The following is a 14,823-nucleotide window of genomic DNA, read 5'->3' on the forward strand; positions in this document are numbered from 1 at the left end:
ATGCTTCGTAAACAACAGGTGTAGCCTAACAGTGAAATGCTTAGGGGGAGAGCCGTACGAAAGTAACACGGGGTGAAAGTAACATGGCCATTTTCTCAGATAACACAGAAGCTAGAATGACGTAGTAAAGTCAGCACCTTCCTAAGGCGGAGGATGAGCTCCCTGCAAAGAAACAGCCCAGTCTGACCATGTTTTGCAGAGTTATCAACAAAATGTGGTTTTGAGCGATGGAAGTAAAAAAAAAAATGACCCGGAAGTGTTTCTCCGGTTGTAAAGTTGTGTTTAGTTGTTTAAGGTTCCAAACATATGCATTTTCTTACCCTATCTAGTGACTAAATGACAGCATAGGTTTCAAGTAGCACGCTAGCTAGTCTTGGGTGTTAGCCTGGGAGAAGTTACAGGAGAGACAAAAGTAACAATGTAAACTGATGACCTGGAATAAAATAAAGTAAATGTTTAAGCACAGGACACTGTATCTAGTTCATATTGCTTTTATGTTAGCAAATATCAACTAAAATATGACATTAAAATTACGTCTTAATCAATGGACTTGGTGGATTAGTTTCTCACAAGCTTTTATCGACAGGTTAGTGGTTAAATATATATATTTTTGATTCTGGGGGTCAATTACGTTATGTCAAGCCATGGAAATGTTGTAAGCATGATGAGCTTGCCGTTGGGAAGAGAATAAAGACGTTTATTCTATCAAGACACGAGGAGTGCGCGTGACAAGGACCGTTGGAGCGCACCTGATTGGTAGGGCTAAGCATGAATAGTAATTAAAAATGGTGAAAACATCCAACTACATTCCCATTGAAAGTGAGATGAGAAAATGGTTTAATATAGCTATAATGTGATCCATTTTTGTTTGATTAATATTGTAAGGCAAAATATTGTGGTTGAGCAACATTGCGATGTTGACGCATTGTTTCATTTTCAGAAATTTAAAACCTATAGCACTAATTATTCAAATAGACACAAACATTAAATTATGGCTGATAGTACATGACTTGCCTAGTTAAATAAAGGTTGAAAAAATAAATACAATTAATTTGTTGAAAGCAAAAGAGCATTACAAACTAGAAACATGAAGTTAAGTCCGCCCTAACGCAGGTACAAAAGTAACGTTGCGGTAGTTCTGTTCTCGGTGCATTACCATAGAATTGAAAATACATTTACTAATGATAGAGGAGTTGTTTGACATAAAATATGGTGTCTCAAGCTCTATCGATCTCGGAGTAATTAGGAAAAAAACTCAAACTGTTACTTTTGTCCTGGTTCTCCCCTACTTATGGGCCCTTCCCAACAATGCAGAGAGAAAAACCAGAGACATAATAACACGAGGAATGAATAGAGAATCAGTATTGATAACTTGGCGTTATACAGTACACGGGTCAATCAGCCATAATTAGTTAAATCTACTGTCTTCGGAGAAAAAAAGGATAGTGTCATGGAGTCCACATATCACCAGGTGAGATGACAGATTAAAGGAAATCTGCCTGCAGGTAAGGGAGAGGAAATACGGACATGCCCAAATTGATGACGTATGTCGCGCAATGAGAGTCCAGTGTGGAGACGAATGGTCAGTCATCCTGATGAGCCCTTCCCAGCTAGCCAGTTTATATGCTGGGCTGGCAACAACAACAGCATGGCGCTGGTTAAAAACTTGTAAAAGAAAGTTATGTTCATTTTGAAGGGCGAGGGAGAAATAACTTGTAGTATTGGTCACCATCTGGATGCCACCGTAACATGCCAATTAGCGGAAGTAACAAGCCGGTGTTAATGACCAGTGCAACGGTGTTGGGAGGTGCTTTGCTGACGTGAGTCGCATCCCATCGGGCTTATTACATGTCGCAGGCGGTATCTAACGTGGCCAATTTGTTCATTTTATTTAGAGTAGGATAGCAGCCTGCAGGAGAAATATCGTGTAATGTTGGTAGTAACCATGTGGATGTCACCGTGATACAGTCTACACTGCTCAATGGGGAGAGTTTGCGCTGCAAGCTGGGAACAACACAGGGCACGGTGTCCTTCACTCCCGCTTGCCGCAGTAAGCCAGAGAGGCTAAAGCACATTTATTGTAGGCTAGTGATTTGTACAACTAAGTCATTAACGTCTACATTTCTGTAAAATATAATAACAATTACTCTGATAGAAACGGAATGATTCTGAACACTCTTCAAAGAAATTAAAAAAAAAAAAAATGTCTTAACAGAAGTTTCTAGACACAAGGACAAACTAGCCAGCTGGGAAGGGCTCATCAGGACGACTGACTGAACCGAATCCGTTCATCTCCACTCAACTATCGCTGCGCGACATAAATCATCAATTTGATATGTCATCAATTTGGGCACCAGGCATGACAACTAAACTCTGGGTCCCCCCCTCTTACTCATAACTAACTAAAACAAAAGTATGTCCCTTCTCTTAATTGTGTTAACAGCTTTCAGGCAAATTTCATGTCAAGAAGATTTAGTATTCTATGAGACTTTGGTTAATAACCTAGATCTGAGAAACAGATTAGAAAACAATGGAATAATCAGCACATTAAAAGAGAAGAGGAATGGAAGCTCTAGCGCCCAGTTTTACAGCGGACAAGGCTGTGAGCCCTCAGCCGTGGTGGTGTGACTGCTGCGAGGGAAATCCTGAGGGAGAAACCTAAGTACGGGCCTGGGTGAGTGGGGGAGTAGAGAGCGAAAGACAATACAATGCCTTTGTCTGTGTGACCTGCAGATATTTCTGCGGTATCTTAGATCATAGTGCAATTTCAAAGGTCTCTGATTGAGTGTCTCTCCGGGGGCCTGGCATTTCAAACACGGCTTTAACACCCTAGTGAAGGCAGACTGAGGGGCGCAGGCCCTCTTTTATAGCCCCTGGAGAGGGTTCACAGGCTGGGTTACTCACCCAGCCACATACGCTTTAGTTTTGGCTGAAAACCTCCCACTATGACACAGGTAAAAAAAAGAAATCCTCCCAGTCCAGTATTGAATTAATGGTTAAACCTGCCACGTAAGACTGTGTGTGGACCCAAATATCCAAGACCTGACAGGTCCGGGTCCAAATTGTCTCTCGGGTCCAGGTCAGGTCCTGTTTGATGGAAAATCGGGTCTCGGGTCTATGCAACTACAGTCGATAGACCCGAGTGGCTCTGAATGCACCTGACCACAGCTCTGCATAGCTTAGCATATTTATTTTAGGCTAATAAGGTGAATTTATTGAATTATAGAAGGCCTAGACAACATATACCTATTTGTAAACCAGAAGAGCAACTTGGCTGATTAACATTATTTCACTCCTGTTCAATCGGGTCTGGTCTAAACCCGGACCTGTTAGGGTCGGTTCTAGGTCTGGTTGTCATCGGGTCCATTCGGGTTCAGGTCTGATTGTTCTTGGTCCGTTCGGGTCAGGTCCCACTTTAAAGTTCTGGTCTGTTTGGGTCTGGATCTAATTGTCCTCGGGTCTGGATCTAATTGGGTCTGGATCTGATTGTCCTCGGGTCTGGATCTAATTGTCCTCGGGTCTGGATCTAATTGTCCTCGGGTCTGTTTAGGTCCGGATCCAACTTCTTGGACCGGAGAAGACCTCTAATATGGTATCTAAAGAGAATGTTGAATCATTCCTTTAGTGTGGTACATAGTTTAAGTGGAGTATGACTGAGATTGGGGCAGGCATTACCTGCGACCGCGTGTCAAACTGCAGTGGCATGTTGCGGCTTGCAGCAGCAACCAGTGAGAGAGCACATTGCTGCGTTTGTGACTCAGAAGACAGCAGCTGCAGTGCAATTCAAATGGCAGAGGGTTTTCCTGCGAGAAATGAGAGAACCACTTGACAAGGGAAACACTGCCATAAGGAACTAAAGCTGAGAGACAGTGGGCGGCCCTGGGTGTGTTCTGTTGGTCAATGTTTACTGTACACTGTGAGGAACATGGTTACTGTGTCATACTGTACCTCACTACACACCGTATGAGCTAAATGTTTTGCTTCGTAAGCCTTGTTTCCCACTCCCTTGAGGACATGGGAAAACGAAACTAAACAATCGTTTCAGGCTGCCGTATGAGACGTTTGCGAAAGTGAAATGTTTAGAAAACAATTGTTACGCGCAGCGGCCGCTGTCAAGATGTTCCCAAACCAGCGGTGTGTTGCAGTGGTGTTACCGTGGTGTGCGCAGTGAGGTCTCCAGCTCATTAAGGGCTTTGATTTGGTCTCGCACGCAAAAGGCACATTCGACCACACCAACAGATGTGCTGCTGCATGTATGCTGCCCACATTAGGATTCACTTCCATGTGGCAAGCAATGACAAGGTGATACATTCTTTCACAGGCCCTGCAGTCTCCCACCATTCACACACCTCCAAATGTCCTCTCCATCAAGTCATTTTTACCTGTTGTTGGATCCAATTCGCTCTCCTCTTTCTCTTTGCGCTCTCTCTCCTCTTTCCGTGCCCTTTTCCCCCCACTCTTTTTCCCTTTCTTCTCCTTCTTCCTGCCCTCCGACATGCTGTCAGTTGAAAGTGTAAATCCTCTCAGGAAAAAAAAATACTTTAAAAAATGGTAGTCCTGTGTGGAGCGTGTGACGCTAGACTAAACTTGTCAGAGCGTCTCCCCTCCTATATAGACTTGCGCCAATCACCCACAGTTGGGAAACACCTACTTACAGCAAGGCAAAGAGAGAGGGAGAATGAAAGAGACGACCGAAGAGGGGGAGAGAAAAGTACGGAGACAGCGCTAAGGGGAGGGTAGTGAGAGAGACCTAAGGGGGTGAGCAGGGAGGCATTTCTCATTGCTGTATAGGCATTTAACTGTTCCCTGCCTATAACTATCCGACAATCACAGCCTTTTCTAGGCCCTCAAGCTGGAGCGGAGACGTGAGAGGTTGATTTCCAAATCAACCCCTTCCTCTCTCGCCCCTCTGCCCTACACGTGCGTGTTAATTAGACCACAAGTTAGCCACTTCGACCATGCCAGCAACGCTGTCGGCTTCAGAGCGAAGTGGAATCACATAAGGCACCACATTATTGAGTTTGCGCAATAAAACAATAAATATGCAGAGGCGTGCCTAATGATATACCACGTGCATTTGTTTATGTCTGATTTCGTCATTTGACACGTGTATAAGATTAAATACCTCCCTAATTAAATGTTTAACTATTACCCAGGTTTACATCTTGTAAAACGACAGGTGGAATTTGTTTATTCGAATTTCATGTTTGTTTTATTATTTAAAAGTGGAACATGAATTGCATCATTCAAAACACCAGTGTTTCTCGAAGTTCATGGGTTTATTGATCCCCTCGCCACTGTCAGGAAGTCACCTTCGAGTTTCGTCGACAACAGAGGGCCGGAGGAGCGAGTTGATAGGGGCAAGGGGGTGGTTTGGGATTCACAGAGACCACAGAACAGAGGAGATGGCCCATATAGCAGGCCACCTGCAGCCTCCCCCAGTCCCAGATACCTCTAGCCTGGAGCCTATCTGGTCTTTATGACTGACCTATGCACCCCTGGAGAGGGGTCAGTTAACCCCTTCCCCATGCTGACCACCTAGCTCCCTTTGGGTCTGCCCTGTGCATGTTGATGAGGGGGTCTCAACACGATAACGTGCTCCCCAAACTCACAATCTGGTTCTGATTTAGGTAATAAACACAAACCTAACAAGAGGATATGCATTGAAAACTAGAAACGTCACAATGCATGCCATATGCATGCTCCTTACACGCAAACATACATTTCCTCTCCACACCTCTCGTTCTCCCCTTTTCCCCTCCTCTCTCTCGCACTGTCTGACCCCTTTCTGCCTCTCCCTTTCTCCTCCCTGTGGCCTCCCACCCTGCCGTGTTGTTAGCAAGCCCCAGCATGTCTGTGGCTGTGTCTCTCTCTGCTGGCGCATCGTCATCACCAACCTGAGGAGCGAGCTCTGTCTCTCCCCCACAATCACACACACACATGCAGTCTGTCTTACACATCCAGCAACACTGCGCAGCAATCATACAGTGTAAATTGCTGCTGATATAGCGATGCAATTAAATCCAATAGCCTGACAAATAAAAGTTTTCTGATCTCAGAAGCTTGACGAGCCACTCACACACACGTCTGTCGGAGACAGACAGGTCGAGTGGCGAATGAGGTGAGCCCCTCCCCTCGTTAAAAAGAGCCACTCGCCCGCCCTCTTCATTCTCGAGCATGCCGAACTTCCGCACACTCTTGCGAGTAAAGGGTATGCAGTGAGATATCACACTCATGAGAACCGGGATTAAGTTCTCTTTCAATTATTCATTTCGATATCTCACATGAAGTATATAGCCAACTCCCGTATCGCAGCATGCAGGCCCAAATGGTGAACTGACAGTGCATGTAGCTCATTCACTCGTTTTGTAGTAAAGCGGTTTAAAAAGGAGAGATATTTCATCTCCATGATTTCCAGTGGCTCAAAAGGCTCCTGTGAAATAGCCTCAAGGCCACCAATCCCATGATAGGACTAAAGGCTTCGGGACTGGACGTACGCGACGTTCCCCCTTCATGAAATGACATAACGGGGGTATTTTCCCACGGTGTTATTGTCGAAGAATATATGACAGGCCAAGATAGTGATTAGATAGGCATTAAAGAGATTCTCCGGTACTTCTGTATACTTTTTAGTCAGTAGATCTTTTATAGCACTCACGAGCCAAAAGTGGTCCTTGAAAATTGCATAGTACGTCACATGCAGATATGTGCACGATGCCATCTCTCTCTCTCTCTCGTGTCCATTGAGCCTTTGGGCCCTCCCTGCAACCTCATAGAATAATGCTGGGTAGGCCTCTCGCTAGCTGTCACTCAATTGCGAGCAGCAGAAGCTCATTGGCTAGAACTCAAATTGCTAGGGGACTGTAATTCTTCTCATAGATTTTGTATGTATGAACTACACATTGAAACATCCAGCCCAAAGCGGGAGGCTCAACAAAAATGCTTCCGTAGTCGCCAGGGAACCGAAGCATATCTTTAACAGTGGGAAAGCCTTCCCTCAGTCAATAAGGTCCTGTAGAAAACCTCTGATACAGAACATTGGTAACGAATGATCTGTTTTTGGTCACACCACTTCTCAAAGACACACCACTTGTTTCCATATAGTGAATGTGTAGAAGGAGCCCTGGTGCTCAGTCTCAGTGACTCATAGGTAGGCCTGTCACATCCAGATTTAACCTCTCACGGGACAGGCCCAGAGGGCTATGGTTCCTGAGTGAGGATGGAAAATCTCTCTGTTCGCTTGGGTCACAGGAGATGCCAGGAGCTAGTCATACAGCAGAAAAAGGATCTCTGCTATCCGGAGCTTGTCTGGTCATCGAGGGGTTACCAAGATGAGGGATGAGCCTTCTTCCCTCACTCTGGCTAAAGTGGGGAGTAAAGCTAGCGCGAAGAACAATGGCTAGTGCGCATTTTCTTGTGATGAAGAGATCTACGGACGCTTGGCTGTATTTCTTCCAGATCTGTTTCACCACTTGGGGATGGAGTCTCCATTCCTTTTAAAGGGGATTCTCCCTGGATAATAAGTCTGCTCCTACGTTTAGTACTCCCGGGACATGCGTTGCGAGTAGGGACAGTATGTGTGCCCTGCTCCACTGAATAATCCTGATGGATAGTCTGTAAGCACAGGGAGCAAGTGCCACCTTGGTGGTTGATGGAAGCCACCACAGTCGCATTGTCTGTTCTGATCAAGTCGTGACAATTACAAAGGGAGGGTAGAAAGTGTTTCGGTGAAAGAAACACTGCCAGAAAATTTGAGGTAATTTTCTGTGAGCAATGCAGAGTTTATTGCATTCCCATCGTGAGTCTGTCATCACCACCTTCCTCTTGCCACTACCCCTAGGGGTGCCAGAAACAAAGATTGAGGGGCTCTTCCAGTGACGGAGAGCCGAAAGACATGCAGAGGATACCTTTATCTGACAATTGTGGTGATGCCCTGTAGACATACGTTGGGCAGACACCCAGTACTGGAATTTTCTCATCCTCAGTGGGGCAAGAGGTACTATTGAAATGGTGACCGAGCGCCCCCTGTGGAAAGGGAGAGGCACTGTCGAAACGACCCAATGAGTTAACCTAAGAGTGTTGAATGATGAGAGAGAATCCAGCATTATGCCGATATATTCTATTCTCTGTGTTAAACAGCTAATTTTTTTCTGATTGATCTTGAACCCCAGCTTGGAGAGGGGGGTTACAAGGGAAGCAATGTCTCTTACTGCTTGCTTCCAGGATGGGGAGCAAAGCAGGTAACTGTCTATGTAGGTGGAGACTCTCAGCGCCTTGATTCTCAGGGGTGTGAGGGCACAGCGTTACCTGAAGAAAGCCATACGAGTAGCATGCTTTTTCAGTCTAGGAGTCTCTTTTGACAGTAGCAAGGTGAGGTGTAACCGGTCAGTTTAGCCAACGAAACGAGTGAACGTTAAATGTACTACACAAGAGAGTAAGCTGACAATTCCACCGTAGATGGGAGAGCCAGTAGCAGCCGGCATCCCAGCATCGTTGGGTGCCAGCAACAAGAGTGAGGGGGTTTGATTGCCTGCCTCAGTGGCCAAAGTACATTGAAATCAGGGAGTCAAGGTTGGGCCGTGGTCAAGCCACTGTTACCCTTCCTACGTACCTAATTAGTGGAATAAGTCCTGCTAACCTAATAGCACCTGCTGCGAATTAGCCTTGACAGGCGTGAGCTAGCTTATTAGGTGCCTCATGGCCAGTGTTGGGGGTAACGCGTTTTGCAGAAACAAGTAATATAACAGTTCGTATTACTCAAATTGGAACAGTATTATAGTTACTGATCAAAGAAATAGGTTGTTACGTTTGCTATCATTCCCTTCCTATTCCAGTTATTGATCCAAATTAATATTTGTGATGATTATTCCCCCTCTGTTGAAGCAATGTAAAAAAACAACAATCCCCGCCCCAGATTCTAATTGTTTCCGTCCTCTCACCAAGTTCCTGTTTACACACGCACACACTACTACTAACTGCTTTAGTGAGGGAGATGAAACATGTGCTTTCTCAGTGTGGAAGTACTCCCATTACTTTGATTTGGTAGGACCAGTGTTGGGAAAAGCTACTCTGAAAATATAGTTTACCAACTTACCAATTCTTTTACAATGGAAGAAGTTCAGCTACGCTAAAGCTTCCCTTTAAAAACTATAGTTTACTGAACTAAAGTTACTTTGAAAAAGTAGCTCACTGCATCCAAACTACTTTGTGAAAAATAACCGTATGGCAGTCTGAAATGTCATATACTTCAAATTGCAAAAACAGATCACTTTGGGGTCATATGTTAACAGAATGTGTATTTTAGCCTATTAAACTCAACAACTAGGTTTCAAGTGAGAATTATAGACGTGTTTGAGCCAAAAAAGAAAGGAAATTATTGCACCCATATTTTATTAGATTTTTGCAAAACAAAGTAGTGTGTAGTTCCGGTAGTTAGATGGACTGCGACATGGCAAAAAAAGTCATGAACTACTGAAACCTTACCTAAATTTGAATTTAGTTAAACTACTACCAAGCTACTGCAGAATGTAGTTAAATTACTAGTTGAATTGCATGTAGTTCATTACTCCACAACACTGGGTAATAGCCTAGTTTGTAAGCACAATGTTAGCCGGAGGAAGCTAGCACTTTGTTAGTTTTGCAGTAAGCAGTGAAGCTAGGACAGTTGGTCTAGTCAATGTGGTACGGCGGGGTGTGGGCCGAGTTAACGAGAGAGAGCGCTAATAATTCTACCCTTTCAGGTGGTGAGCTACCCAGGTTAACTAAGCCATGCAGCTAAGCTAGCCAAGTTTCAGTATCAACCGTGTGACGCTAGCTACCACAGGAGACAAAGGGAAAAAGCTGAAAAAACTAATTCTTACCCCGAAGCAAAAACTACCCTTTCAGGAGTCACCATCACAGAAGATGGGAGCTAAAAAACCTGCGTACGGCAGCTGCGAATAATTGAACAGAAAAACAGATCAAGTCGTGCTTTGGTTATTTCTAATAAGGGTTACATGGAGAGAAAAAAAATCGGACATATCTGAAATGAAAATGGATGGCCCTCCGTTCAGCTTAATATTTTGGACTTAAACCCTCCCTGAACACTTGAAAAAAAAACTAGTGACCCTCCTCTATATCCAAAACAATAATTAAAACTAAGTGGATAGCAGAGAACATGTCTACCATTTACCCTCACTTCTTGGATAGACCAGAGCCTTAGATATGCAGTTTTAGAAACTGTTCTTCGTCCTGTAAGCATTACATACCAAAGCGGAGAGCTGCAGGCCAGAAGGTTGTGGGTTCACAGACCACAATGGACAAGAGTAGGGTTGGAAAGATCTCCTTCATAGTAAAACCATGAATCTAGCATGGTATTTGCAGTTTCGAAAAAATATCCTGTTACAAAAATGTCATGCAATTCTATGTATTTTTACATATCAGTGGAATCTTTTTTTAATACCACACAAATAACCGGAATTATAGGCTAAGAATGGACAGAGAGATGGCCTATGTATTCATCTTATCATAGTTGTCCAATGCCAAATCAGTGTGTCTTGTTCGCAATGAAACTGACACTGTTTGCAAATAATAAAATCTGAGGCGTCATTAGGAACCTGTGCATGGCACTTTCAAAAGTTAGGCCTACCTTTCCACCCCAGACAGAGTGAGCATTTAAGCAACAACAACGACAAAAATCTTCTAATGTACAGAAAGTGAATAGCTTAAACCAATTGATAGTGACAGAATTAGATTACTTCCCAAGCAAAGTAAGCCTTTGAATGTCAAAGAAACAAAACAATGATATCCCATAAGCATCGGCGTCATGTCTTTCCCGGGTATTTTACAGCTTGTTTCTAGCATAAAGCATTGCGGACCAAAGCGCTGTTATAGATCTGTTTATATAATTGGATCCATTTATTTTCTTCAACATCTTAAGCTAACAAGGGGTAGGCCTGTGCTTTTTGACATTTTCTTTAAGAAGAGGTAGGTCTATGGCAGACTCTCTCATACCCCCTCAATTGGAGTCTTGGTTTTAACTTAACAGACCTTCATTGACACGGAGGAAGGCTATTTAAAGAGCGTATGGTGGGGTTGAGGAATTTACAGACAAATCTATGGATATAGCAGCCTACAGCCTAATTTCGTCTGTCAAACAGTCTAATTAAAATGAAGATGGTTTGAATGAATTATGCCTACTCGAATTTGCCTACTTTCAGCACCATGAGCTGTTCATTTCCGATTGATTGTGCTGCAGCTGCTGCTTCAAGTTTCAGCACCACAATGTAAGTTACTCGAATCTGGCTTATTGTGGGGTCAGTGACTCTGATAAATACATAATGGGCATGAAACATATTGTTTTTAATCAAATCTATTATAGTCGTAGCAAGCTATCAAATTTGACCTCCGGTCCTCCTCCTCATCTTCGCTCTCTCCTTCTCAAACTGAACTAGGCTTTAGGCTAGTCCGAGCACAAGATTTTTTTGGACTAGGTCTAATAAAAAAATATTTTTGGAAGAAACCTTTGGTTAAGCAGCACAAACAAGTGTTTGATCAGAAAGAGCAGAGTAGGCCAGGGCTCAGGGTTGGAATATCCATTGCAGTGTGTAATGCAGCCTAGTTTTATTTACACCATCCCAGCTATCTTAGAAGTATAACTTTGCTCTGTGCTTCTCCGACCATACACTTCATAGCCTATAGCATGTAGATCATTTGATTGAGACCACACTAAATAGCCTATAGGCGCAATTGATATTGCATGCCCAGCGGAGAATCAGAGATGAGGGGGGGCATCGGGCACACATCGATATATAACCTAATAAGCAACTAATTAAAAAATAATAATAATAAACGATTGAAATGTCATCAATTACAAATTACGTGACCCTCCCCTGGACTAGATTAAAAAAAATACTTAACCCTCCCCTTGACTGAAATTGAAAAAGCATGACCCTCCCCCATTTTCCTCCAGGTAACCATTCTGTACATTTCGATCTGTCCCTAAGAGTAGTACTTTTCGTGAAGAAGAGAGGTGAGAATGATCAGATGGTGGGTGAGTGGCTCCTTATAGTGAGGGGAGGGGCTCACCTCACTCGCCACCGGACCTGTCTGTCTCCGATAGACGTGTGATTGGTTCTTCAAGCGTCTAATGAATGTAAGATATCGAAACAAATAATTGAAAGAGAACCACCCATTACTAAGCGAGGTTTTACATTGATGAGATTGGAAGGAGATTCTCGAGAGATATCGAAAAAATTCTGAGAATAGACCGTTTACTATAATGTGAACTTGCGAACTTGTCATGTCTTGAACGCTACCTCTGGAGGTTGCTCAAGACACTCGCCCAGCAGTTGCCCCTTCCAATTGCCGTAAAATCCGCTTACTTTGAAATTGATGCTGTAGCTTTATGGGAATCTCAAAAGACAAGCAATCAACTGGCCAGTGAATTATTAACTTTTTCAGTCGCATTTAGCTTTTTGTCAAGTAATGATTTGCTTGATATTGCACATGCTTGTGAATTGTTGCATTATTCAAGAGTGTAATATGGTTTTGTTGCATTAATCAATTAATGTTATATGGTAGATGCAGAGTTCGCATGACATTTACGGTACATTTGAGCTGCGAAACCACCTTTACAATCAATAAATGACTCTGGTCTGTGGAAGGATTGTACATTGACAATGTTAGGGCTACCCTGTAACCAACAGACTAGAACATCCAATGAAACTGGCCTAAGTTAAACTCAGCATGACTCATCTTCTGGTTTGGTATCAGGCCCCTCACGGGGGGAAGGGGGGGGGAGAGGGGGCCGTTCGTCATGTCCCAACAAGTCAGCCCGCTCAACGCAAATCTCAACTCAGGGAACTTCAAACGCCAAATAGAGCCCAGGTGCCCAATGCCAACTTGGTCCAGTCCCTCTCTCTCTCTCTCTCTCTCTTTACCCCACACTTAACATCGCTCCCTCTGTTTACATCTCCCTCTTCTCCTCCTCTCTTACAGTTTCTACATGGTGATCTAATCTGTCAGCGGTGACTACAGAGCAAGCAGGACTTGAAGGGCTTCGGTGTGTTACGAATCACCCCCCCCTCCCTCTGTTGAGCATGATGAGACTCGTTACCGTGCCTCTGCTGTCCTCTCTGGCACTAGTGTCTGTGTGTATATGTGTATCTGTGTGCGCCACAGAGTGTCAGTGTATAATGTAACAGTACTGTAGGTACATTAGAAGGAAGTACCTGAGAATAAAATGACTCAGGCAAGAGGGGGGGTTTAGTTAAACAATCTCAGTGTTGTAAGTGCAGTGTGTTCTTTGATAAGGACATGTCTCAGCCATCTTGACAAAAATAGAAGGAAAACAAATATGCTACGGGACTAAATATGTCACTGTTTTCCTCCCCACTATGTTTCTGCCATGACATGAAAATCCTGTGTTGTGAAATAGAAGGAGAGGAAGAATAACATGTGTGTAAATTGATGAGCTTTCTGCCCATGGCCCCCAACCTTGTCCTCCCTGCTCCCCATGAACTCTTGTTTTCAGGCAGGGCCACCACCAAGCAAATGGATGGAAGATTAAATAAGGGATAAGAGCAGTCGCAGTCCATCCTGCCTAAAATGGCTGCACTTATCCATGTGTGTGGGCGTGTGCCTGGGAGTGTGTACTAGCCTGGGGATGTTGTGGGTGTACCAACCTCACTTTGAGGGCGCCTACTCTTCATCCTGTTTACAAACAAGAAAACGCGGCTATGTTTGACAGTGGGGGCTGGTGGGAGGAGCTATAGGAGGACGAACTCATTGTAATGGCACAAAAAGGAACGGAGTCAAAGATTAGGTTTTCATATGTTTGATACAGTTCCATTGATTCCATTCCAGCCATTACCATGAACCATCCTCCTATAGCTCCTCCCACCAGCCTCCACTGATGTATGATCACATACATATGCACAAACACGCGCACACACACACACACATCTACAGACTGCTATGGAGAGACTTGCAGTATTACGCTTTATCTGAGACTCTACAGACCCAGATGCAAACACAGGAGGCAGATGGTTAGAGTCCAATATGTTTAATAATAATCCAAAAAGGGGTAGGCAAGAGAATGGTCGTGGACAGGCAAAAGGTCAAAACTAGTTCAGAGTTCCAGAGGTACCGAATGGCAGGCAGGCTCGAGGTCAGGGCAGGCAGAATGGTCAGGGCTGGCGGGAATGGAGTCCAGAAAAACAGGCAAAGGTCAAAACCGGGAGGACTAGTAAAAGAGAATAGAAAAGCAAGCGCACGGGACACCATGCTGGTTGACTTGAACATACAAGACAAACTGGCACAGAGAGACAGGAAACACAGGGATAAATACACTGCGGAAAACAAGCGACATCTGGAGGGGGTGGAGACAATCACAAGGACAGGTGAAACAGATCAGGGCGTGACAAACAGTTCATGTCAGTCCAGCTCACAAAGACAGAGACCCAGTCACTAACTGACCCTAGCTCTACTAAGTAGAAAGGAAAGAAAGACAGATACTATACGCAGCTAAGTTTCTCTCTCACACACACGCACTAGCCTTTTGTGAACCTAAGTGAGATTTTGGTCCATTAAGCCTGGCTTGCAGTTGGCCTTCCAATTCATCCCAAAGGTGTTTGATGGGGTTGAGGTCAGGGCTCAGTGCAGGCCAGTCAACTTCTTCCACACCGATCTCAACAAACCATTTCTGTATGGATCACGCTTTGTGCACGGGGGCATTGTCATGATGAAACAGGAAAGGGCCTTCCCAAAACTGTTGCCACAATGTTGGAAGCACAGAATCATCTAGAATGTCATTATATGCTGTAGCGTTAAGATTTCTCTTCA

At 44.1% G+C, this 14,823-nt stretch overlaps 1 protein-coding gene across 3 annotated transcripts in view; it reads right to left on the reverse strand.

Moving 5' to 3' along the window:
- LOC106602814 (pro-neuregulin-2, membrane-bound isoform) overlaps window positions 1–14,823 on the reverse strand; it is a 164,033-nt gene that overhangs the window by 113,786 nt on the left and 35,424 nt on the right. Inside the window, exon 1 of one of the 3 annotated variants that reach the window (XM_045716904.1) lies at window positions 4,383–4,982. The exons of the other annotated variants lie outside the window; for them this stretch is intronic. Coding sequence (XP_045572860.1) covers window positions 4,383–4,497 — 115 coding nt within the window. The 5' untranslated portion in view covers window positions 4,498–4,982. Of the gene's footprint in view, window positions 1–4,382; window positions 4,983–14,823 lie in introns of those variants that run through there. 3 annotated transcript variants of the gene reach the window in all.

Source organism: Salmo salar, chromosome ssa04 (genome assembly GCF_905237065.1).
Source record: "Salmo salar chromosome ssa04, Ssal_v3.1, whole genome shotgun sequence".
In the NCBI taxonomy this organism is placed as follows: domain Eukaryota; kingdom Metazoa; phylum Chordata; class Actinopteri; order Salmoniformes; family Salmonidae; genus Salmo; species Salmo salar.